The 24,457-nt window shown below is 33.3% G+C and overlaps 1 protein-coding gene across 1 annotated transcript in view; it reads left to right on the top strand.

Moving 5' to 3' along the window:
* Positions 1-24,457, top strand: part of CSMD3 (CUB and Sushi multiple domains 3) — a 1,590,968-nt gene that overhangs the window by 1,159,729 nt on the left and 406,782 nt on the right. Inside the window, exons 23-24 of the mRNA XM_044684131.1 lie at positions 8,474-8,630; positions 18,140-18,331. Of these exons, the coding sequence (XP_044540066.1) occupies positions 8,474-8,630; positions 18,140-18,331 (349 nt within the window). The remainder of the gene's footprint in view (positions 1-8,473; positions 8,631-18,139; positions 18,332-24,457) is intronic.

Below are 24,457 nucleotides of genomic sequence, written 5' to 3'. Positions count from 1 at the left end.
TTGTGATTTAATCCCATCATAGTCAACTTACACTCATGTCTTGTTTTTATCTATGCTTATTCTAATTGCCCTAATAATGACAAAATTATTAGAAATTATAAACTTTATCTTTCCATGTAGGAATGTAAACAATTTAACCTTATTCAATTCCTTACGATTTTTTTTTGTCTTTATATGCTTCTCTTGAATGTTGGTTTTAAAAGTCATATTTTCTATTTATCTCTGTTTTTAAAAAAAGGAATACTTGAAAGTCCTCAATTTCATTAAATATCTATTTTTCCTCTAAAGGATTATATTTAGTTTGGCTGGTAGTTAATTGTTGGTTGTGATCTTAGACACTTTCCCCTCTGGAATTTAATATTCCAATACCTTCACCGCATTCTTTAATATAAAAGCTGCTAAATCTTGCATTATCCCAACTGGAACTCCATTACATTTATGTTGTTTCTTTCTGGTTGTGTGCAATATTTTCTCCTTAAACTGGGAATTCTATAATTTGGCTATAATATTCATGGGAGTTTTCATTTTAATGTCTCTTTTAGGTCATTGTTGTATTCTTTCTTTTTTCACCCTTTTCCCCCTAGCAAATCAAGGCAGCTTTCCTTTATAATTTCATGAAATATGATGCATAGTCTTTTCTTTAAGCTTTTATTTCAGGTAGTCTCTTAATAATTAAATTATCTTTCCTTAGTCTATTTCCTAGGTCAATTGTTTTTCCAATGAGATACTTCACATTTTACTCTACTTTGTTTTCATTCTTTTGAAGAGCTTTTGTGCCTCCTTTTCCATTTGACCAATTCTACTTTCAAAAGGATTCTTTTCTTCACTAAATTTTTGTACTTCTTTCTCCATTTGTGTAATTGTTCTTTTTTAAAGAGTTCTTTCTTCAGTTGATTTTTATGCTTCTTTTATGATTTGGCTTTTTCACTATTTTTAAGGGTTTTTTTTCAGTATTTTTTTGTATCTTTACTAAACTGTTGACTGTCTTTTCATACTTTTCTTTCTTTACTGTCATTTATTTTCCCAAACTTTCTCCTACCTCTCCTATTTTATTTTTAAATATTTTTAACTCTATAAGGAACTTTTTGGGGTCCTAGGACCAATTAATATTTCTCTTTTAGGCTATGTTTTCAGCTGTTTGTTTTTGTGGTCTTTCTCAGAGTTTGAGTTTTGACCTTCCTTTTAACCACAAGAACTTTTTATGATTAGGTTTATTTTGGTTGTTATTTGTTCATTTTTCCAGCCTTTTTTTAAATTTTAGTTTTATATTAAAGTTTGACTCTGCTCCCAGGATATAGGGAGCCCCAAGCTTTAGGGTTTTTTGTGCTATTATTTTCAGATCCAGTTCTAGGAGTCTATAAGTTTTCATTTTTTCTAAGTTGGCATGATATAAAGAGAAGTATGGTCACTGATTATCTGCCTTGTGCTTTGGTCTCTGAGTGACCACATGGATGTTTTTCCACCTTGAACTATATCCATTTCCACCTTAGAACTATATTCATTCCTGATAGTGTTTCTCCTCACTCTGGGACTGTTACCTTGGAACTATGTGTGGGTAAAGCAACAGAAGCCTCCTCACCATGCCAACTATGGGTGCCATGTAATCTTTTGATCATTTGTTTGACCTCCTTATTTTACATAGTCTGAATGTCCCAGAAGTCCCCATACCACCAATTCATTCCCTTCATTCCCCCTCCCAGGCCTGCTGTAGGCTCAAATCTGCATTAGTGTGGCCTCTTCAGGACTCCAAAGATACAAATTCTTCTAACTGATATTTTAAGTTATTTTGGACTTGGAAAATTGATTTGCCTCATCCTTTTTTGGGTTCTGTGACTTCAGAATTTGTTTTGAGGTGTTATTTTAATGTGTTTAGAGGAGAATTTGGAAGAACCCAAGTTTGAGCCTTTACTCTGCCATCATTTCCTTTCTTTTCTTGATCTTTTTCATGTTTCTCCCAAGTTGGAAAGATTTAAACCCATGATAACAAAATATTTAGTGATTTCTGCATCTCAGATGTGTGAGTTGAAAGCTGATGGAGCTGGACTTTGAAAAGCTTAAACTTAGTTTTGTTTTTTAATGTAAAAATGAGGACTACTTAATGCATTTCTGGTAGCTCTAATGAGAGAATTCAATTGTGTTCTTTTCTTCCCTTTCACAACTTTCCTTGCTCCCCTTAACCTTTTTCTTTGTTTTTGCCTCTTTTCTTCTTTTGTTGTTCAGATTTCTATCTTTAAATATCTTATTACATCTTTCATATGCTCTTATATTTTTATGATAATCTTTTCAATAAATCAAAATATTTTTTATTCTTTCCCTCAGGGGAATAGAAGTAGCACCTCTACCATATCTGTTCTAAATATTACTTGAACTTTTAAAAAATTACTTGTGTCCTTATTCCTTAGTACAGTACCTAGCCCATAGTGCTTTATAAGTTTTTGTTGACTGACTACAGATCATAGGACAAGTCATTAATAATAATGCTACCTTAGATTTCCTTCTTCCCTCATTCTGAACACTTTCCATTTATGATCTGTTGAGAGACAGATTTGACACAAGTCTGCAACACTCATGTATGCAATAGGATAGAAACGGAAATGATGTATTCTATCTAGAGTCAAATAATAGTAGTACCAAAAAAAAGAAAAAAGAAAAAAGAAGCTTGGATGGTATATAGCAATTCCTTTAAAGAGAAGAGTAAAAACATTCATAGCTTATCAATCCTGAAATAATAAATTAGAGGTCTAGAATATTTATTTGACAACACATTGTTTGCATTTGTTTACTTCATAAATGATTTAATCTGTTTGCTAAGGCAGATTAACTCTGGCTAATTGAATGTTCCTATTATTAGCAATGGGGCAAATATGTAATTTATGATCTTTTACTATGGAGGAGTCTGTTATAAAACTTGGGATTTTCAGACTATTAAAGATTGTTACATGAAGGAGTATAGAAAGAACTATGAAATATCAGTCATTTTAACTTAGGTCTTCAGTGACAAACTGAATGGCATGATTATTCTTTTTTGGAAGTAGAATGATGACAGAAACACACAGTCTATACTTTGACATTTTTTTCTATTTAAGTAGTAAATTTTAAATTATTTGTGTTTTTAAATAATTGAATATACAAGTAAATAGTTTAGAATTAGGGACTGCACCCACAATTTTTTGTTTTGTTTTGCTTTTTTCCTCCCAGATAAGCTAACTCTTTATATCACTGAAATTCAGTAACTTCTCTGTAACACATAGTCTTAGAGAATTAACTGATCCTGAGAAATAAAATGACTTCCCCAGGTTCACATCACCAATATAGATCATTCTCATGACTTAAATCCAGATCATCCTGGCTCCATTTTGCTACCTCTATCAATGTAATACAAATAAAATTATTTTTTTCATTCGCTAGGTTTAAGTGAACAATTACATAAACTGATATGTTGTGAAACACAATTTAGCTAATTTTCAGGTGAAATGAAACAAACATTTCCATTCTATATATTTTGAACTAAAATGATGAAAATTTTGCCTGACCCCAAGAGATTTTACATGTATTTTTCTCCTGTTAATTTAATCAAATGCAAAATCTAGATTCCATAGCCATAATACCATCTTATTAACATAATTTTGAAGACTATAATTACTGAAAAATAACAAATGTATTAAGATATTAATAACCACATTCATGTGACTAGTTCCTTTTCTTTTAAAATATTTGTTGCTGGTAGAAAAAATGATTTTAAAAAGCAGAATCCTTTTTGTCTGATTTCATTTGTCTGAGAATGCTATTAAAATAAAAATAAGGATGTAAAGAGACATAAGAAGTGTCACTGCTTTTATGCTTCTCCCAAAATTTTTTAAAAGACACAAATTCCTACTAAATAAATATTTGTTGATTAATCATGTTTATGAATTTCTCTTTCTTCATAAAGTCATATTGATAGCATGTCTTTTTTCTCTTTAAAAAAAGTAGGGGCTCTAATTCATTTGCCTAAAATTAAAATTTCCATATAATATTGTAAAGATTCCTTTTTTCACTTTGCTATGTTGAACTTCAATTTGAAAAGTCAAACTTCAATTTGGCTGACCAGATATACATTTAAAAATGTGATTCTCATTGAAGTATATCACAGACTCACAAAATATGGACTTTAAAGGTCATATGGCCTTGACCTTTACTGAAGCAAGAATCCTCTCTATAACATACCAAAGAGTCATATAGCCTTCACACCAAGACATCAGATTATGAAGAATCAGCTACTTCATGGGCATTCCAGTCGACTTTAGGAGAGCTCTAATTGTTAGGAAGTTTTTGTTGTTATTTGTTCCAGGCCTCAATTGTAGATTTGCCTTTTTGAATCTACCACCTAGTATTTCTCGTTCTTTTCTCTGTAATTAAACAGAACAATTCTAATTCCATTGCCACACACAAATCTTCAAATATTTACAGAAGTGACAACAGCTAAAGTTTCTCTTCTCTAGCACAAACATTTATTTGTTTCAATTGATACATATATGGAATAATCGTTAATAATATCCTCATCTTAAATTCATCACTTTTGATTTATTATATTTGTCCTTTCTAAAATGTGAAACCAAGAAATAAGCAAAATAAATCCGATTTTTTTTTCTGAGTAAGGCATGAGTGCAGTGGAATGTACACTTTCCCTGATTTTATATACTTTTTATAATTATATACCTTTCTTATTACAATTTAAGATTCTATTAATTAAATCTACAGTCTCTTTTACTTTGCTTAGACCTGATTGTAATAATTCAGCTGAACTAGATCCTAACACAGGTGAGTAGTTTGCAAAATAGATTCATAAAGCTACTCAATGATACAACAGTGGTGAGTGACTCCAATAATTTGGACATTTATTGGAAATTTTTTTTCTGATAAAAATAATGTAGTTGACAATTTCTTCACTTGCTTGGTAATCCGCTTTTCTGAAGACTAAGGAAACAATAAGAGGCAGTCCAATTCTGTGTCTAATATTCAACAGCTAGAAAGGAATTGATGCTATAATGGGAAATAATGAGGATTTTGAGAGAGTAGCTATTCCCTCATATTTTTTAATATAGAAAGAAAGGAAAACTGAGGATTTCCTGATATGTACCTGAGATAGCCCTAGAATGTAAGCTTCTTGAAGGAAGAGCTATTCTTTTTCCTTTCTATGAAATAGTGGTATGTTATATCTTTCCAATACTTAATACATACTTATTAAATTATTTTACTTTGCAATAGAGGTTAAATGGGATTTCATGAACTAAAATTCCATAGAATAGCCAAATATGATAGGAAGTTCTGAAGAATGAAATTATGAAGATATAAAAAGAAATAAGTCCAGTGATAATGAAAAGGAAGAATTTTGTAAAAAGAGTGATGTGGGTTCATTGAATACTGTCTAGGCAATTTAGATTTTTTTTAAACCCTTATCTTCTGTCTTAGAATCCTCACTGTGTATTGGTTCCAAGGGGGAAGAAAGGTAAAGGCTAGGCAATGGCAGTCAAGTGACTTGCCAGGGTCACATAGGCCAGATTTGATAGATATTTTTTTAAGATTAAGAAGGTAGAAGGGAAAGAAGGTAGCAGAGAATATGTGGCATGGCATAAATGGTGTTTCAGGACTATTAAAGCTGAGAATGAGCATAAGCTGAAGAAATTTAGTCAATTCCAATATTAACACTAAAATCTACACCTTATTTTTCTTCCTTTCTTTCTTGAATACTAAGAATTGGTTCCAACGCAGGAGAGAGATAAGGACTAGGCAATTAGGCTTAAGTGACTCATGCAGGGTCACACGGGTAGGAATGTCAGAGGGAAGTTTTGAATCCTATATCTCACATCTCTAGGCCTGACTCTCTATCCACTGACCCACTTAGATGCCCCTGTACTTATATTTTCCTCTCATAAATTCAATAAGGGAGGGTGATAAAAATTTATTCTCATTTATTTAGATTGTTGATGAAAAATTTTTCATATTTATCTAACAACTTGTTTGCAAAACATGGGTATATAAAGTTCCTTCCAATAAGAATGATTTTATTTGTTGTTTTGTTTTGTTTTTTTTTTTTAGAATAGTCTCTAAATTTTGCCTAATATGCAAGTAAAATGGTCACACATGAAGCTAATCCCACTGCTAATTGACATGGAATTTTTAACTCCACTCTATTTCTCATCTGGGTTGCCTCTTTTTAGGTAGCATGGTAGTCCATAGCTTTGGGGCACCCTTTTAACTCTCAGTGCTTCACAATTACGAAGCTCAAGCAATCAAGTAGCCTAAGCCTCCTTGGTAGCAGGATTACAGACCAAGGCCACCATATCCACAAGTATTTCTAAAAAGAAGTCTTAAAGTATTATATAGATTTATAGGTTCTCTAGTTTCTTGTAGACAGCCAGGATAAGATGGAAATTTAGGCCAAAAATATTTGAACCTGGGGAAGCAGACTTTATGTGGAGAAACTTGGTTGAACCCAAAAGAATGAATAAGGGCTTGTGGAATGGAAACTGAAATCTTATTTTGGTGCCATTTGCTCAAACAAGTCCTATACCTCTTCTGATGAGTTGCCATATAAATATTAAAAAGTTACTTATCTACTTTTATTTTTCTAATTTTCCATGATGACCTATAATATGACATTTTTTAAAAAATTTAAGCTCTGTCATACTAAAAAGAAGGCATGTAATATTATTTGAAACCCTTAAATTTTTGTCTGAAGTAGAGCATGTAGAATTCTTTTAGAATGATCACTAAATTGGCCATTGACTGCTGGTTATTGTTCTTTTTTCTTTTTTGTCATAGCAATTCTCAGAAAATATTTGTTTAAACTATGGAGATTTCTTAATAAATATTTTTGGAGTAAATGTATTCACTATCATTGGAAGAAATAACCAAAAAGTTTAAAACCATGAAGCCAATAAGTAAGCTGAAGAAGCAAATACTGGTATTATGCAAATGAATGAATAATTGTCATAAGTAAAATATATAGAACATAACTGCCAGCTTAGATTCATATATGAAACATCTCCTGTTAACTGCTAAAATTAAGTTTATCTAATATCTGTTCCAGTGGTAATAAAAGACATAAGATTTTTGCTACTTGTCATTAACATTTAGATTTTCATTGTCATTGAAAATTTAACTAAAATATTTATTGGTTATGAGGATTTTAGAATTGGAAGAACTTTAAAATTAATCTAATCTAAACATTTGTTTTACAAAGCAAGAATGTAAGATCCAGAAAAAGAGACTGGAAATTAATTTCTTTGAGATGTCTGGGGGCCTTTCCAATTCTAACATTCAGCCCATCATAAAATTCAAGATCAAACAAGTACTGAGTAGCAGAAGATAGATTTTGAATACAGGATTCTTACCACTACTCTTTGTTATTTCACTTCACAAGTATAGTAGAAACTTCTTTGGGGAAGACAGAAATTCTTCCATCACTTTTCTTGAGATTGTAGAGCATACATCATTTCTTTTTTCTTAAATTTATACTTTTCTCCATATATGGAAGCTATTAAAGGTTATTGTTGGAGGTCATTATAGGCATAGACTTATGATGAAAAAACCCATTTAACAAGAATAAATCTTTCTAATTTTCTGTCAATTAATATATTCCATTGAAAAAATTACAGAATGCAGAACGTTTTCCACCTTTAATCATCCTATAGTAGTCTGCCTCGTGAATGGAACCCACTGTATCTGTTAAAATACTTTGCCTCTCAGTCTATCAGTCCACATAAATTATGTATACATTATCATGTACAATCATAGGCATTTATATTCATCACTACAGATGTGTATCTTGTGGATCTTACATTCTCAGACACTAATGTAGTGTTTTCTTTATAGTTAATACTTTCCTCTTTCTGAATTAAGATAAAGTTGGATAAAATAACGTCTGACATTCTGAGTATGGAACCTGTATCATGAAACCTCAATCGTCATATTTTCAAAGTTTATTTTTGCATATATTAAGTCATTAATAAAAGTTATTTTGTTGATTGATTAACTTTTTAATTATTTCAGGTTTTCTTATATCCAAGGTACTTTTTTGGGATAGTAGGGAATTAATGCATTATTGCACTCTACAATAACCTAGAGTCCATAAAGTATTATTGGGCTTCTCTAAGTAACTGTCAGAAAATAACTCTAGAGAGAACAAAATTTAATAAAATAAATACTTGTTAATGGGTTGAATTAAGGTTTTAAAAATTAATGTCAAGTCTAATGTTGGAATTTTTAAAATGAGCCCTAAAAAATATATACCCACAGAAATTTGAATGTTCTGACATTCAAAAAAACAGAATATACTTTAGCTGCACTTTAGAAGAAATGTTGCAGCAAATCAGCTTGCTTTAGGGAAAACATAACATTTTGATGCTACCCTCTTAATGACTATGAAGAATATGCTTTGTGTTTATAATTTCTCAATTTAATTTTCAGTATATGTGTATGTGTTTTACAGATATATGATGGAAAAGACAAAACGACCCACCTCTTGGGTGCTTTTACCGGCGCATCAATGAGAGGACTGACACTCAGTAGTACCTCAAATCAACTTTGGTTAGAATTTAATTCTGATTCTGAAGGTACTGATGAAGGCTTTCAACTTGTTTATACCAGTAAGTATCCTGGAAAAGGATGAAAGAATTTATTATAAAGCATAAGTCAATAATTATTTATTTTGTAAGCATTAAATAATTACCAAATGTTTATCTAGTCCAAGTTTTGAAGTTTTGACCTCTTACTCTCTTTCCCCTCAAAATAGCACATACTTAAAAAATATGTATACACATATACACACAATGTGTAAGGGATTTGAGATGAGCATTTTAAATTTTCCAAAACATCCCTTTCCTTCCTTATCCCTTTTCACTTATGCCATTATCAAATCCAGACAATTCTGAGGTTACAGATTCTACCTTTGACTAATAGAAAAAGACAGAAATAGAAGTGGCTAAATTTTTGAATCTATAAAGGGACAGAATGCTTCATTCTATATACTAAAGTAATTTGCCCAAACTATAGGCCTGGAGGAAAGATACTGCTCCAACTCAGTTATAGTTTGAAGATTTCTTGCTTTTTTACTAGTTAGTTGGCTTATGGCTATGGTGGTGAACCTATGGCACACAGAGTGCTCTCTTTGGGCACGGGCACCTACAACCTCAGAGTTTGTCACTAGAAAGGCAGAGGATCTTGGCTGGAGCTGCTCCCTTCCCCTTCATCACCATGCCTGACTGTTTCACATCACCCACCCCTCTGCCCATCAGCCCAATGGAAGGACTTTCACTCCTCCCTGTCGGGTAAGGAGGGGAAGGGGACACCCTGTACTCAGTGGAGGTAGTGGGGGAACAGCATGTGGTCTCTTGGGGGGGGCAAAGCATGCAGTCTCTAAAAGGTTCCCATTACTGGCTTATGGTTAGTGATCCCTATATGATTATATGTTGTTTTAAACCTTAAGTATATATTTTTTCTCACCCAAATGTTTAGGAAGCATCTATAAGATGCAAAGCATTGTGCTAGATTCTGGGGATTTAAAAAAAAGGAGAAATAAAAGTCTCTGTCCTTGAGGAGCTGGTTTAGTGAGGTTGTGGTGTTTATAATTTAAAATCATTTTGGAAAGTTCAATTAGAGCCAAGTTGTAGAAGTTTAAATGCCAGTGTTTATATTTAATATTGGTGATAATAGGGAGACATTGGAGTTTTTTGAACAAGAAATTTATGTGGACATATTAGAATTTAACACAATCACAACCAAGTATATACTAAATAATTTAAAGAGAGACAGAGAGGCTCCTAGCTAATAAGGAGCTGAGGAAAGTCCTGCTCCATGTAGGACTTGACACCTAAGATGTACTGAGAAGGAAGCTAGGGGAAATAAAACTGAATGGAAAGTACATTCCTTTTATGGGGAACAGACAGGAAAATGACTTAACTTAAGTGATGGAAAGCTATGTAATGTGGAAATTTAGGCATGAACTATCAAGATTCTGAAATATTTGTTTTACTAATGTATTTGACAACATATAATTGTCAGAAACACATATAGTGCATTAGAGAAAACACACACACACATATATGCACACATATAAAATAGGCAGCTTGGTGATACATTGCTGGCCTTAGAATCAGGAAGACTTGAGATCAAATCCTGCCTCAGATATTTATTAGTTATGTGACCTCAAGCAAATCATTCTTTTCTCTCAGCTTCAACTTCTTCATCTGTAAAGGGAGGGTAATAATAGCATTTGTTTAACAAGGTTATTAAAGGATCAAATCAGAAAACATAAATAAAGGGCCTTTCAAGATATAAAGCACAATATAAGTGTTATCTATTAGTATTAACAATTATTATTGTAATATGTGGTATTTCATATGCAATAATATGCAAGTATAATAACATATAATAGTACAAATTTTAATATTTGCACTTATATAGATGAGGAAATGGAAGCCCAGAGCAATGAATAGGTTTGCCCAGTGTCACATAACTAGTAGTCTCTGAAGCTAGGTCACAAAACCAGCTCTTCTAAATCCTTTTCCAGGATTTTTACTATTATTATTATGAGTAGTAGATATTAGGATTCAGATGACTATTTTTTTGCTTTCAGGAACTTTTCAGTTATTTGACACCGAGCAAACTTCTTCACTGCACTTAGCTTCCATTTCCTCATCTATTAAAATATGAATAATAGCACATTTATAATATCCACTTTTCAGAAAGATTGTAAGGGTTAAATAAAATAGTGTGGGCAAAAAGTTTTGTAAAAATAAAGAACCTCTGAAAAGATCTAACTTCTCACCATAGCTAACAGCAAGTCAGAGTTCTCAAAGGTTAAGCTGGGAAGCCCAAGCTTTCCCAGGTTTCATTTTACTACCATGTATGACAACAGAAAGGAGCTGCTTTCTGGGGAAACAGCCTACCTAAGGAAAAAAAGGGCTTACCCTTAGGCTTACTTTGGTCATAATTTTTGACAATGGTAACCCATGCAGCACAGAAAGGGGAGTAACTTCCTGAGTACTCCACTGGTATCCTTATGAAGACAGAATAAAACATGGATAGCACCCAGTATATTAAATAGATCCCTGAGAATAAAAACATGATAGAAGGAAAAAGACAGGCATAAATGGCTTTGGATATTCACCAATAAATTTAATGCTTATATCAGTGAGATTACAGACAGACTTGAATATTTGGGTATAATAAGGTATTATAGAAATGTAAAGAAAGCTACTCACTTTTTTCTTCAGACTTCTGAGGGAAGAGCAATTAGACCATATCAACCTGCATTTATGTCTCAATCCCATTCCCTCTCAATTATAAATAATCCCCTTGAATTCCCGAACTGCAATCTAAGGTCCCTCAGGCCCTGAAAAGGACTTTCTCAGTTTAGAGATCAAGGAAGACCTACAAAACAGTCTCCTAATCACTGGTATCTGTTGCGGCCCCAGACTGAGTCATTGCTCTCACTCCAGTTCTTCCTCTGAAATGTAGAAATATCTCTTGATTTTCACAGTCTTTTGCTTGAAGACAATCTCCTAATGGAAGAATAAGAGCAGAGATCCTGGGAACAGTTTGATTAGAAAAGATCAGTAGGTAGTGTGGCTAGAGAAAAGAACAAAATGTATATAAACTATTTACAAGGCTAACTAATATTTGACCTGGGATTTTTCAGTATCAAAAAGGAGTGCCTTGCCATGGTCCAGATATGTTGTTAAATTTGCAATAGCCCTTCTCATCTCTGTCTTCTTTTTGACTGTTTTGGCACTGACTCCGTCAAATACTAACCTTGCCTTCACATGCTTTCTCTCATTACCAAAGGGTTATGTTCCCTGAAGGCTTTGGTTCTGAATTCCATGAGTCTGGACTGGCATTCACCTCATTGCACCAGCCCAGCTGCCTACTGGATCTTATATTATATTATAATGGTACATGAGTCATTATGATGCTGATCTTCATACAGTGTAGCCTCTTCTGATACCTCATTTGCCCAAGCTCTTCTTGAAGCCCCTCTTCATCTGCCTTTGTTGGAGTTTCATGTGCTGACCATTCTCTACCCCTCTGCTCACTTTTTTCTCTGAACAGGGGAAATGGCTTTTCTGTTTCCTACTGTTTTTTCTACCATACTTATGCCAAGGAAGGAGTTTTGTCAGAGACTCATTGAATCTCCAGCTCTTCACCTTGTGAACACAGTGGTACTATTAGGATCATAAAAATGTCACATGCTCAGAGAGATAGCTTGGCATAATGGAAAGAGGAAGAATGTTGTTAGGAAATATCGAATTCTGCTTCTGCCAAATATTATCTGTATGACATAAGGCCTTTCCTGTTCCCTCAAATTGCTTGGGACTCCCCATTCTTACTCCTAGTAGGTAGAGCATCAGAAATATTTGAGTTCAAATCCAACATCAAACACCAGTTATGTGACTTTGGGCAAGCCATTTAAATGTCTCCGTTTCCTCATCTACGAATTGGCAGTGATAATACTATCTAACCTCCAGAGTTGTGAGAATAAAATCAGATAATATATGTTAAGCACTCTGCAAGAAATAAATAATAGTAGCTATTAAGGACTTGAAGTCAAGAAGACCTGAGTTAGAATTCTTTCAGAGACTCTTACTGTGTGACTTTTGGTAAAACTGAACTTCTTTTATCCCATTTACTCATCTGTAAAATGAGGATAATAATAGTACCTACAACACACAATTGTTAAACTGACCAAATGAGTTAAAAACATTAAAGAACTATATCAATACTAGCCAATATGATTTTCTATTTTCTGTGTAACACTATAAGTGTTTTGTTTTACCTCCTCTGAAACATAAGTTTCTTGAGAACATACTGTCTTGCTTTTCCTTTTTTATCCCTAGTACATGAGCACTTCAGATGTATAATAAATACTTAGTGATCAAATATTTATCATGTACATAAGCATGAAATTCATGGATTATAATTACTTGAAACTAATGTTAGAGGAAAGAGAAATATTTTCTAGCAAATACAATTCACTAATTAGAAAAGTTAGATTGGATGGAAATCTCTTTTTCCTCCACCATTCTCATAACCCCAACGTCCCAGATATTTCATTCATTTTGAATTTTAAACTCATTAAAGGAGAAATACAATGGAAATGTAAGAAAGAAATTACAATTCGTGTGTCTGATTTATGTTAGCATGGCAGAAATACAAAAGAAATGTTAACCTTTTATTGATAATGCATGAAAGCATTTCATAATCGGATGGTACGTTTTATGTCCTAGACACTCACCTCATCACTGGAAATCATGAACTTGTTAAGAACAGTTTTTAAATCACATTTTAAACTTAATGTGATAGTAAAAAAAGCCTCCACATTGATTGGTGGATTTTTGTAGTGTATTTGATTTTTCATAAAGATCTTTTATTTGATTGCCAGTGTTATGTATTTGAGCATTTTGCGGGAAAGATTGACATGTGAAATTGTACATAAAGATAAGACAGTCCCTGAGTACTTATGGAAAATCAACAATAATTCCACCACCATGATTTAAATTTTGTTGTATTTTGTAGCTTAATTTATCATCTATGTGCATTTTCATTCACAACTGAAAGCATTTTGTTTTCTTAATTTACAAAGACTGTCTACTTTCTATTTCATCAAAAGCAATTTCCAACAAAATTCACAGAACGCTCACATAAAGGAAGGATGGATTTAGTAATAAACTTTGAAAGAGAACTAGATCTATATCATCTTTATTTTGTGTGCATATATATGTATGCATATGCATATGTGTATATAGACAGTAAAAATGAAATTTAAAAGTTATTTCCTTATACATGACATTAAACTATCATGGTTGAGGCAAAATGGTACAGGCAGTGCAAATATGATTTTTTTTTGAGAAGGGGTACTTCATAGGAGTAATACATAAAATGAATTTAAAGAGGATTTGACCATTTACTGCATAGGAAGATACTACCCTATTCCTCTTTTCCTGTATTATATAACCTTGAAAAATTGATGCTTGAATATATTCCTTCAGCATTAAAAATGTATGGAGTTTGTTGGGTTAATGAATGTCAATATTATTTGCATGAACATATCTATTTTCAATTTTTCCTAAGTTCAGTAAAACATCTTATTCAAAACTAACCTTATCCCTCCTATTTGCCCCCTATCACCAGGGTCAATGAGCTAATTTTGCTTTCTAATCATTATTATGTTTGTCCCATTTCTTTCAACTTTCTTTTAAAAAGGGTTCTAGCTGTATCTCTCTCATTATACTATAATTAGCTCATTATAAATTAATAGTACCCTCAATCTATCCAGGCTAAAATAATACAAATTATAGTAAATTTTTAGGATTTATGGTTTCACAAATGGCAATAGGAGCATTGTATGCCAACTCCTAAATCCAATGCTCTATATGGTTTGCATTGCAACCACATGACTAATAGGACAACAGAATTGCAAAATCTCAAGGTTAAAAGGAACCTTGGGGACTATCTAGTACAACTTGTACCTGATAGAGAGTTCCATCTATAATATAGGTGACTATTGGTCATCATGCCTGAGGAGCTAGGTGGAAAAATGGGATAATTAAATTGCATAAATTACAGTGATTATTTTTATCAGTGTAAGGGACATTTAAAATAATAACTTTGTTTTCATTATAATTTTTTTGCTTTAAAAGCAAGACTTTTATTGAAATAAAATTCCAAGGTTATAATATTCTGACTCATTCAAAGCTTTTAATTATGGCGTTTTGAGTTTGGCTTTATTTGTACAGCTGAAGATCTGGTAACATTTGATCAAGGGAATTCCATTTGAGGTATGGGCTGACATAGATGAACATTGAGATCATTCTCAAATCTATAATTTTCTAATACTGAGGATAGAGAGGAGAACACGTGGTCTTACTCTTCCTAAAGAAAGGCATAGTAGGTGTACGGGGTATTTAGGGGTGTTTCACTTTTCAGAGCTGCTCATCTACCATTAGTGTCCATCTTTTACCCAACTCTTGTCTGTGGTCATAAGAAGCTGTAGCATGCACAGTAGCCACATCATATAAAATAGTCTCAGCATTTGGGCTGAACCCAGAATGAGGGTAACCAACAGGCCTCAAAACCATTAATGAATTAGTCTACCACAAGCATTTGAAGACTTCTCAGGTAAAATGACCAAATAAGAATAATTTGTTCCAAGAGCCATGAAGATGGCTGAATCAGACACTGTAGAGCGCTTAAAGTTTGGTCAAACATCAAAGACATCAAGGTCCTCCATTGTATCCTGGCCTATCACCAGTCTTCCTGATTTTTGCTTGCCCCTGAACTTTGAGAACTCTGGAAATGAGAGTGAGGCCTAGGACTATTTGTAAGTCTATCTCATGTAAACTCAATTCACTCAAATCAACACATCACCCTGTGAAGTCATTGGTCCTCTTCAAAAATGAAGGATAGTGGGGGTCAGCTAGGTGGCTTAATGGATTGAGAGTCAGGCTTAGAGATGGAAGCACAGGGTTCAAATCTGGCCTTAGACACTTCCTAGCTATGTGACTCTGGGCAAGCCACTTAATTTTCATTGCCTAGCCTTTGCCCCCTTTCTGCCTTAGAACCAATAAAATAGTATTGATCCTAAGATGGAAGGTAAAAGTTTAAAACAAATGAAAGATAAACAATAACAAATGTGATTTCTTCACATACATGAAACGCTGGAAACAAATTTCATTATTGAGGTAATCTGTGGGCCAATGATGATGCAAAAGCATAGTACATGAACCACTAATAATGTGTTTACTTTTACTAAACCAATAAAAATCAATCGACAAGTATCTATTGGGACCTAATATGTGTTAGACTAGCCACTGAGAAAATAAAGAATTTTAAAAATATTTTTAAAATATTTTTTCTCTTAAATAGTTTAAATTTTATTGAAAGACTTATTTGTTTAAAACAAAATACCTTCAATCATACAAAATAGTAAATTTTTGTCAAGAAAGATACCCCTATTTAGATTGGAGGCATATTTTCTCATAAGTCACCATAATGCCTTTTGGTGTATACACACATACAGAGAACGTATATGTTCACACAGATAGGGAACCGAAAGTCATTTTGGCGTAGGGAATAGAGTTCTGGACATTCTCTCTATACATATATGTATAGTTATTTATCCTCTTCAGATCATCCATTGCTCTTTGCCATTATTCCAGGAGGCCAGTCAAAACCAGAGAGAACCCTCTGTTCTTTTGGCTCCACCTTTTCTTGCTGACTTTGCAAGTCCCTGGCCTCAGCCAACCTTCTAATTTGGGGTAAGAAAGCATATTTAATTCCAGCCAAATCTTGATGTCAATCTGCACCTCCTCCTATCATTTCAGGGACTCTACCCAATAAAACTTGAAAGGTTTTATTTGAAGCTGGGGATTCCCACAGCCTGTGTTATGTTGAATATTTCTGTTACCTTCCTGCTCAAGAAGCTTTAATAATTCCCTTTGTCTCTAGTCAAAGCCCATTTGGAGTTTTCTTGGCAAAGAGCTTACTGGGGTTTGCCATTTCTTTCTCCAGCTCATCTCAGAGTTGAGGAAACTGAAGCAAACAGGGTTAAGTGACTTGTCCAGGGTCACCCAGCTAGTAAGTATCTGAAGCCAGATTTGAAAAAAAGTCTTCCAGATTCCAGGCACAGGGATCTAGCCATAGTTCCACCTAGCTGCCCACATCAGTTTTTACCTATCTGAAATACACTCCTTTCTTATTTCCATCTTTCAAAATTCTTATTTTTTTCTTTTCTTTGAACATTTTTCTGATCCCTAAAGTTATCCCTCTCTCCTCAAATTAGTGTATATTTCCCTTTGTTTGAGAATATGTCATATTACCCAGCCATGTATGCTCCTTAAAGACGAGGATTATTTTTTATTACTTTCCATCCCTAGGGTACATTATAGTAACTTGCAAATCATGGTAACTTTATAATATTTCTGAATTTTACTCAACTATCCAGTAAGAGAGAGAGTGTAAGTATAATTAGTTCCAATTATAGAGGAAAAAACTAGACCTCAGAGAATTCAACAGTCTTGATTATTGCCACAAATTGTAACTCAATCTCTGGTTTTTTAATTTTGGGTTCAGTACATTGTTTCTCTAGGTGGCCTTTGAATTTTTGTTCTTGAAAGCTGCAAATAATATTCCTAGTATTGCCACCAGTAATTACTTTAACTAAGACACTTAAGTTACCATTTCTATTATTATGAAGAAAGAGTTTTCTCATCAATGACCTGAGGTATGTTGGTTTTGAGCTCTTATCATTTTACTTCTGAGGAAATTTTAAGATTTGGAGAGATGAAATGATTTGCCTAGAATCACATGGTATCAGTGCTGAGACTTGATTCATCACCACTTCCTGAATTCAAGACAAGCTCTTTCTCTTCATAGATAGAACACTGGACTTGATGGCAGAACTATGTGGGATCAAATACTACCTCAGACACTTAATACCCAGGTGACTTTGGGCATGTCACTCACCCTTTTTCTATCAGCCTGAGTTCCTGACTTCTAAAATGATGATAACATCAACACTCTCTCACAGGATTGTTAAATCAAGTGAAATTATGGAAAGTTCTTACCTGACCTTTAGGTTTTCTAATTTCTTTGGTCTATATATAATTTAACAATGTTTTTCCTGGATTTTTCTTTTAAAAAAATAAAACCTTTACCTTCTATCTTAGAATCAATACTAAGTGTCAGTTCTAATGTAGAAGAGTGGTAAGTGACTTGCCCAGGGTCACACAGCTAGGAAGTGTCTGAGGCCAAATTTGAACCTAGGACCTCTCGTCTCTGGGCCTGGCTCTCAATCCACTGAGCCACCTAGTTGCCCCCTAAATCAATTATTCTTAGAGTGACCACACTTATAGATATGTTGACTCATAGATCAAAAAAGTCTCTCAATAAGTAAAGTCTATGCAATACACAAAATTCTAGTGTTCTGTAAAAAACACAGACCTTCCAATGGGCACAGAAAAATTAAGAAAGTGTCAAATGTACAAAATTATATTTAATCTGTTTTAACTTTTTAAAGATTATCAAAAGGAAAAAGCAAATTGTTATTTTTAAAATCTCCATGTTTGTGGCTTTTAATTCTCTTCTATTCCTCTCATAGGTTTTGAACTTTCACATTGTGAGGATCCTGGTGTTCCACAATTTGGATACAAGATCAGCGACCAGGGTCACTTTGCTGGCAGCACCATCATTTATGGATGCAATCCAGGTTACACCCTCCATGGAAGTAGCCTTTTAAAGTGCATGACAGGAGAAAGAAGAGCATGGGATTACCCTCTGCCATCATGTATTGGTAAAAGAGTATTAACATAATATTTTCCCATGAGGTTATTTCTCATGTTTCCATGTTCTTTCCATTCATACAAGGTCAATTCGACCAATCATGGAATTGATTACATTTTAAATTCTATTTTCAAAAGTTTTTTTTAAGCCTGAAAGTCAAGGAAATTTTTTCATTGTTTTATTTGACAACTTTATTGTTTGCCATTTATTTATAAATTATAGTTAAGTGTATTTTGAATTTTAAGCATCGAAGAGAGGGAATGCAGGTAATCTCTTCTTGGTTCCATTTCTATAAAAAATTAATCAGAGTAGAAAAAACTTGAACCTTTTTTAAAAGTACTGATAGATTGAATGGCATATATCCTAAAAAGCATTTAAAATATTCATTCAACTATTATTCTAATCTATAAAACTTATATCTCACATATAAATGTATGGTTATTGCTTGATTCAGCTTGTATCAACTTCATAGGCAGTTCTGCATTGGAATCTGGCAATGTAGCTAACCCAAACTGGACCTTGATAGAGATCTATCTATATTACCTTCTATATAGGCAAATAGGCAAACTTGCTTTTAATTATACATATATTTATTATATTTTGGTGAATATTTTTATGTGTAAAAGCCAGTAAGCAGATTAACGAATTTATTTAGGGCTTCAGTAAAGCCAAAGATGAAATTCTCAAGTTCTCTTGACTTTGTAGTGCTATAGAAATGTGTATTGATATGAGTTAATAGAAAAATGGCTTTGTGAGTTAAATATTCCCTCAGAATCTCTTTTGAGAAAGAGTCTGCTTGTAAGAGGATAAAGTATCACAGAATCATATAATTTGAGGTTTGGAAAGAATTCCTGTTCGGAAAGAACTCATTCCAAACTTTATGTTAACAAAAACGCACTTCTGTAATACCAATGGGCAATTAGCTAGTTAATAGAATGTAGGATTTTGAATTAAGAGACCTGAATTCAAATTCAGACTAAGACATTTACCGTCTGTGTGAACGAGGCCAAATCATTTAACCTCTGTGAGCCTCAGTTTTCCCACCTATAAAATAAGACTAATACTAGCACTTATTTCCCAGGGTTGTTGTAAGGGCTAAATGAGATAAGATACAGAAAATCCTTGGTAAAACTTAATGTGCCATATATTTGGTTAGCTGTTATTTATTACTACTACTACTATTATTACTATTACTAACAGCAACAATAATGTTGGCAGTAATGATGATGATGAAGATATATCTGACAAATAATGCTATCAGAGACTTCTATAGAATCCTGCTCCCCTTCTCAAGTATTGAAGAGAAGAAACAGTTCATCTCTTCTTGGTCCAGTTTTGATAGGAAAGTAATCTCAATAGAAAATACTTTTTCAAATTTTTTTAAGGTGATGATAGGTTGGATGTCATATGCTCTAAAGAAGCATTTATAAGGGGCAGCTAGGTAGCTCAGTGGATTGAGAGTCAGGCCTAGAGACGGGAGTTCATAGGTTCAAATCCGGCCTCAGCTAGTCAGACACTTCCTAGCTGTATGACCCTGGGAAGTCACTTGACCCCCATTGCCCACCCTTACCACTCTTCCACCTATGAGCTAATACACAGAAGTTAGGGGTTTAAAAAAAAGAAGCATTTACAAATATTAAATTTAAAAAGTGGAACTTTGAAGGCATCAAAAGAAGTATTCTGTTACCTCTTATAGTAGTATCACATTCACAATCTCCATGCCTAGCACCAAACAAACCGTGAAACATGATTTTGGAGAGGATATCTAAAATGAAATGCCAATTCTGAATGGGAAATTATGCATGAGACCTATGGAAACCACTGAAAATTCCTCAACTTCAATAAAGTGAGATAGATAATGCAGGAATCCCCATTTGAATCCAAATTTGAAAACAATGAATATAACCATATTAATATAGAAAAGTGTTTTTCTCCAAAAATAACCCTTTGAGGAAAGTAGTATTAGTGTTTTTTTAAATTCCCATTTTATATTATTCTCTTTTTTTTTTTAAACCCTTGTACTTCGGTGTATTGTCTCATAGGTGGAAGATTGGTAAGGGTGGGCAATGGGGGTCAAGTGACTTGCCCAGGGTCACACAGCTGGGAAGTGGCTGAGGCCGGGTTTGAACCTAGGACCTCCCGTCTCTAGGCCTGGCTCTCAATCCACTGAGCTACCCAGCTGCCCCCTATTATTCTCTTTTTTAAAGGCAACATGTCACAATAGAAAGCTAGCCTTGGAATCAGGACAACTTCGGTTGAAGTCCCACCTCTGACCCAAGGAGTCTGTGTGACTCTAGGCTGGTCTCTTAAAGTATCTCTAAATAGCTCTCTAAGTCTATAAGTTACTGAAAAGATGCCAATCTGCCATGAGAGAGGTAGTAGATGAGCATATGAGAACTACACAGTTCACAATACCAGTGAAATCAGAAATTCAGTACCTACCATTATTGATTTTTCCAAATTAAAAAAAAAACAACTAAGTATGACTCTTAAAAGTCATATTTCTCATTCATTATCACACAGCTAATAAATTTCTGAATTGAGATTCGCATCCAGGTCTCTGTACAATTACCATATGAATACTTATTTAAAAATTAATTTCAAATTTATAATATTAATTATGTACCTATTATATAATGTTATATAATATAAGTATAATATCTATTAGAGAACTATAGTGAGACTACAGCAGTGATGGCAAACCTTTTAGAGACAGTGCCAGGCCCTGCCCCCACCCCACCTCCCAGACCAAGTCCCATCCCCGCCCCCCTCAGAGATCATGAGCTGTGCCTCTCCCCCTGCAGTGGGGTGTACTGGGTGTGCCCACCCCGCCTTACCTCACACAGTGGAGGGAAGAAGTGCTCCCATTGGGCTGCTGGGTGGAGGGGTGGGTGAGTGATGAATGTCTTCAGGGAGCGTAGAGAGGGGGAAGGGAGTGGCCCAAGTGATCTCTCCAGCTTTGCCACCTTGAGCTGCCCACCTTACCTCTATGTACTCCCATTGGCTACTGGGCAAAGGGTGGGGAATGTGAAAAAATGTCATCAGGCAAAGTGGAGAGGGGGAAGGCAGAGGCTCTGCCCGAATTCCTCTGCCTTTCTAGTAAGGAACTAGGAGGAGGGTTGAGGAGGGTCACTGCATGACCATAGAGATCACTCTGTGTGCCATCTTGCCATAGGCTTGCCATCACTGTCCTACAGCTAGTTGAGGTTAGAATTTTTATGGTAGATAAGAGACTGCTACAAATAGTATCTTTTTTCTTTCTTTTTTTTTTTAAACACTTTATTTTAGAAATAATACTATGTTCTAAGAGGAGAGGAGTAAGGGCTAGGAAATAATAGTTAACTGACTTGCCTAAGGACACACAACTAGGATGTGTCTGAGACCAAATTTGAACCTAGGGCCTCCCATTTCTAGAACTGGCACTCTATCCACTCAATCACCACCTAGTTATCTGCTACAAATGTATTACATATTGACATTAGAAGTAAATATATGTTGTCACCATATGCTATGTGACATCAATAGAATTAATTTGATGCCTAAATTTTAGAATGATTGATCTGACAGCATCCAGAATCAGATTTTGTATTAAGTGCCAAAGCAAAACCACTATAATGAAATCCTTATAAAACCAAAGACTGGTACGTGGGCATTACTTACATAGAAAACTTTGATTAATTTGTTTCATTTTGTGTTTTCTGTATAAATGAAAATTTTTCAGGAAAAAAAAAAGTTGTGTATTATATTAGTGCAAAACTAAAAAACTGTAAATAATGAAATGTAATGATTTATTTAAGTCAAATCACAACATTAAAAAATATATTCAGTATAAGAGCAAGATATAAACTTTTTAAAATTTGTTTCCTACTAAAGTATGACCTTTTAAACCCAAAGAGATCCTATTTTTCCTCTATAAAGATTATACACATGAGAAAAAAAACTATTTTGAAAGTTCAGCTGTTTTTAAATCATATGTGTGATAGGGAGCAGATTTGGAATTACATTTGAAGTGATAAAATGTATTTTATTTTCATCCTCTGATAACTCTAAAATAAATGGATGGGTTTTTCTTAAAACTTTCTGGGAAAAGTGGGCTAAAAATTGTAATGCTGGAGGATGAAGGAATATAGTTATAAGCTGGCAACAGGCACAGTCATGATGATGATGTTCATGATAATGGAAGATTATATACAATTTTAGATAGTGTTTTCTACTGTCAACATCACTACACTATAATACCTTTGTCAGCTGCTGTCTTTTGCTTATAATTTTCAATTCTCATTCAGTCTATCCTTTTTTCATGAGTGTGTTTTTCTGTCCTCCCCTAATATCTTTTGGTTCTTTTAGTCTACTTGTCTTATTTTAAAATAATTATTTGGGAACTTTACAATGAAATATATTAAATGTTTGAATTTAAAATTACAATAAACTGATAAAATCCATGTGGATTTTAAAAATATTTTTGCCTTCAAAGGAAAATGCAGTTTAAGTAAATCACTGATAAAGTACTGTGCATTAGATATTTAAGGGCAAAAGAATGGAAAAAAACATATGAGTAAGAAATGCCCGGGGAAATAATTATTGCTTGCACATAATTACAAAATAGTGAATAAATTTGGGTTTTAATTTGTTTTTGTGAGCCAAACCTTTGGCAATTAATCCTACACAATTGTCTAGGTAATGATAAAATACAAAAGAACTAACTTATTAAGTTTTTATGTGCCATTTTATAAAATGTTAACTATTCTTAGCCATTTTTGAGAAAAAATAATCATTTTATGGCTATTTTTAAAATTAAGTTTATATCACATTTTTCAATACTAGAGAACTCTAGGAAATTCTGGTTTCACTGTGTAATAATTTATATTAATTCTTATCTTGACTATCCACCAATTTAATACTAAACATAGGAGGAAATATAAATAAAATTGTGGAGTTGTATAAGAGGGACAGCTGGATGGCACATTAAATAGAGTGTAGGGCCTGAAGCCAGAAAGATTCATTTCCCTGAGTTTAAATTTGGCCTCAGATACTTAGAAGTGTTGTCACCCTGGCCAAGACATTTAATTTTTTGCCTCAGTTTCCTCATCTGTAAAATGAACTGGGAGAAGGAAATGGCAACCTATTTCAGCAATTTTGCCAAGAAAACTCCAAATAAGAGTCAGACATAATTGAAAACTACTGATCTACAATAAGAGTAATGGTAGAGCCTTCAAAGCCTTTATGGAGGAAAACTAGTGCTGGAAACCACTACCCCAAATTTGGGCATTATCTAAGATGTTTGTTTCTTACTCTTTTTTTCATATCTTCACACAATAAGAAGGTCGTGGAAAATATTGAAGTAGGTGGATATATCAAACTTCAGAAATTATTTAATACTTAATTCAAACTTTTGCTATGCTTTCAAATGAAAAAGTTTCTTTAGTTTTGTAAAAGAGATGATGGCAAGGTTAAAAATTATGTCAAAGTAGCTATAATTCATTGCAAGTATTTGCATTTTTTCTGAGATCAATGATTCTATTAAAACATTTTCATTTCCCTCTCAATATAGAAAATAAAAATACAAAAAATTATAAATATATATTTCCAATTTCATTATATGGGGAAATACTCATGAATAATTCTGGATATGATAATGTTTACCCAAATATGAAATGTATAATCTTGATGTCATAAAATTTAAAAGCACATTATTTTGACTAGTTTCATAAAATAGCATGATTTTTACGTAATAAATTTAAAGATTAAATATTAAAGACAATGTTAAGTTTTAATTAAGTTAAATTTAAAATTCTCTGAAAAATCAAAGCAGCTTTATTCTTTGGTTTTGAGGTAACTGAGAAGAAAAGAGATGAGATGATTTGAAAGGTGATTTTTAGTATTCTATGAAATATAGGTGACCCTGAAAGATAGAAGATAATGTTTTCATAGAAACATGACAATTATGATTTTTTTTATCCTTGAAACTGAATATTAAGAAATCTTATTGAATACCTTCTTCTTTCTCTCCTCCTTTTTTCCCTCTTCATCCCATTTATTCTCCTGTTTCTTTTTCTCCTTTTCCCTACAGAATATTTAGAAAGCAAAATTTATTTGTAACTTTTAATATGTATTTAAAATTCTCCCATTATTTTCA

Source organism: Gracilinanus agilis, chromosome 1 (genome assembly GCF_016433145.1).
Source record: "Gracilinanus agilis isolate LMUSP501 chromosome 1, AgileGrace, whole genome shotgun sequence".
Lineage (NCBI taxonomy): Eukaryota > Metazoa > Chordata > Mammalia > Didelphimorphia > Didelphidae > Gracilinanus > Gracilinanus agilis.
The sequence above is the reverse complement of the archived record's forward strand: the minus strand, read 5'-3'. Positions and strand labels throughout refer to the sequence as shown.